This window comes from Electrophorus electricus, chromosome 7 (assembly GCF_013358815.1).
Source record: "Electrophorus electricus isolate fEleEle1 chromosome 7, fEleEle1.pri, whole genome shotgun sequence".
NCBI lineage: Eukaryota > Metazoa > Chordata > Actinopteri > Gymnotiformes > Gymnotidae > Electrophorus > Electrophorus electricus.
The window spans coordinates 1,065,001-1,067,500 of NC_049541.1; the positions used below are offsets into that span (position 1 = coordinate 1,065,001).

The 2,500-nt window shown below is 46.6% G+C and overlaps 1 protein-coding gene across 1 annotated transcript in view; it reads right to left on the reverse strand.

Annotated features, from left to right (window-relative positions):
• The window catches only part of kcnab1b (potassium voltage-gated channel, shaker-related subfamily, beta member 1 b), a 40,011-nt gene that overhangs the window by 5,224 nt on the left and 32,287 nt on the right, over positions 1-2,500 (reverse strand). Inside the window, exons 7-8 of the mRNA XM_035528089.1 lie at positions 660-988; positions 299-384 (exon numbers count right to left, since the gene is read on the reverse strand). Of these exons, the coding sequence (XP_035383982.1) occupies positions 299-384; positions 660-988 (415 nt within the window). The remainder of the gene's footprint in view (positions 1-298; positions 385-659; positions 989-2,500) is intronic.

Below are 2,500 nucleotides of genomic sequence, written 5' to 3' on the forward strand. Positions count from 1 at the left end.
AACACAGCCATATGCCCAGGTGCACACTTATGCAATCACATTATTTTAGTTTTTTATTATTTCCCCCTCATTATGATTTCAGTTTGTTTTTCAACTGAACTGCAGAATTATAGGTCACATTAAAGATAGAAATAAATCTGAAATGATTTTTTGGTCCGATTTGATCACATTTTAAAAAGCTGTGTGCAGACTTTTTATATCCACTGTAACATTCTGAGTTTGGGCAGAACTGACATCATATGTTGCAAGAACACATTCTGAGAGTCACTTTTGAACTGGGGTCAAAGGTCAGACTCACCATGATCTCCATGGCGGACCACCGTGAGGTCCCCCAGTACATGGCCATGCCCTGGTTGATGGCATAGGTCATCGCCCTCACGATCTCTGGCAACACACACACACACACACACACACACACACACACACACACACACACACACACACACACACACACACAGTCATCTCCCTAATGGTGTATGGAGATCAAATACGGCAAAATCAAATTAGAAACTTCACCTTTCACACACATGCACGCACACACACACACACATAATCTGTACCAACACACAGCCAATGTTTAAGTCGCCAAGTGAGCGGCAGTTTGGGGTTTTCCTTGCCTTGTTCACTGTAGCTGAAATGACACAAACGATAGCACCAACCCAGCATGGCCACGCCCACCATGACCACACCCATCATGGCTACACCCACCACGGCCACACTCGTCATGGCCACACTCGTCATGGCCACACCCACCATGACCACACCCATCATGGCTACACCCACCACGGCCACACTCGTCATGGCCACACCCACCATGACCACACCCATCATGGCTACACCCACCACGGCCACACTCGTCATGGCCACACTCGTCATGGCCACACCCACCATGACCACACCCATCATGGCTACACCCACCACGGCCACACTCGTCATGGCCACACCCACCATGACCACACCCATCATGGCTACACCCACCACAGCCACACTCGTCATGGCCACACCCACCATGGTCCACCGACAGCACAGATTCAGGCCACTCCCACTTCTCACGTGCCCCTCTGGATCTGGTGCTGTGATTCGATTGCACTCTCAGTCCACCAGAGGGCATCGGTGAGTAGAACTGTACAGCAGTAGAAGTGAAAATCTGTGATTTTATGGATATAGTTCATTTAAACAGTAATGGCTGGACTGCAAAGTTGGAGAGAACAGGGAATGCATTATGTACTGCAACTGAACAACATAAGTGCACCACAGAGAGCAACAGGCTTTATTTATCTTACAAACATCGCCAGTGTGACTCTATCTATCTATCTATCTATCTATCTATCTATCTATCTATCTATCTATCTATCTATCTATCTATCTATCTATCTATCTATCTATCTATCTATCTATCTATCTATCTATCTATCTATCTATCTATCTATCTATCTAGTATTTATTTGCTAATGGAGATTGTGTTAATGATGTATCTGTTTGCATTGCCAGTTGTTGTTAAGCTAATTCACACGAAGGAGAAAGACCCGAGCTACACCTCAGGAACTCTGGGATATTAGGAAACTGAATGGGTTTCTTTTCCTGGAGCTTCAGAAGCACTTTGCTTGCAGACCTCCGTACAAAACGCCCCGTTTCTCAGGAAACCTCACTGCACTGTGATTTTCAGCCCCTGTAAATCTTTTACTGCTCTACGTCTCCATCTCTCCCTGGAATCTCCATCTGTCCATCTGTAATGTTGTGGTGGAAAAGAATGTAGCGTAACCTGTGAGTACACTATAGTTCAGGAGCAACAGATGTGTGCGAAAATAAACACCTATTTAGAACCACGTCCACAATTCTTGCTACACGTTTCATCAAAGGCGCCAATCACGTTGAAAGGGCCATCAATCACTCTGATGTCAGCAGCCCGGTAAACGATGTCACAGCATGGCCATCTGTTCCAAAACAGCCTCCATTTGACCTGTGCGTTTGCTCTGATGACAGATTCGATCTACGCGCGATCCTGCATGCTGCTGTTATGACTGTTGCCAGGGAAGCTGTGTCATGTCAACACAGAGCGATGATTTGAAGCACGCTCACTGTCATTAGGGTGGGCATATCGTCTGTCTTTGCACAGTAATATGTCTAACACGCTGTGTAAGAGAAGGCATGGGGTCTCGGAGCAGGGTGGTGTTGGGAGGGGTATTTTGGTGCAGTGGCCAAGCCCAAGGCACTCTGCCTGCCCGTGACGTGAGAACCAGCTGAGCTTTCCTAAACCCACTGACTGCAGTCCACCTTCCCAACAGGAAACAACAGAATGCCCAGTGGATACACTCCAGTGGCCAGGACAGGCATTTAAATATAAACACAGGGTGAAGGTGAGGCAAGATGGTTATAAAATAAGAGCATAGAAAGAGCACTCTTTGTTCAAGAGCCATGCAGCAGAGGGAGAGACATTTAATAATAAAAGTCCTCTCCCCCTCACTCATTAGCAAGTAAGTGTGTGTGTGTGTGTGTGTGT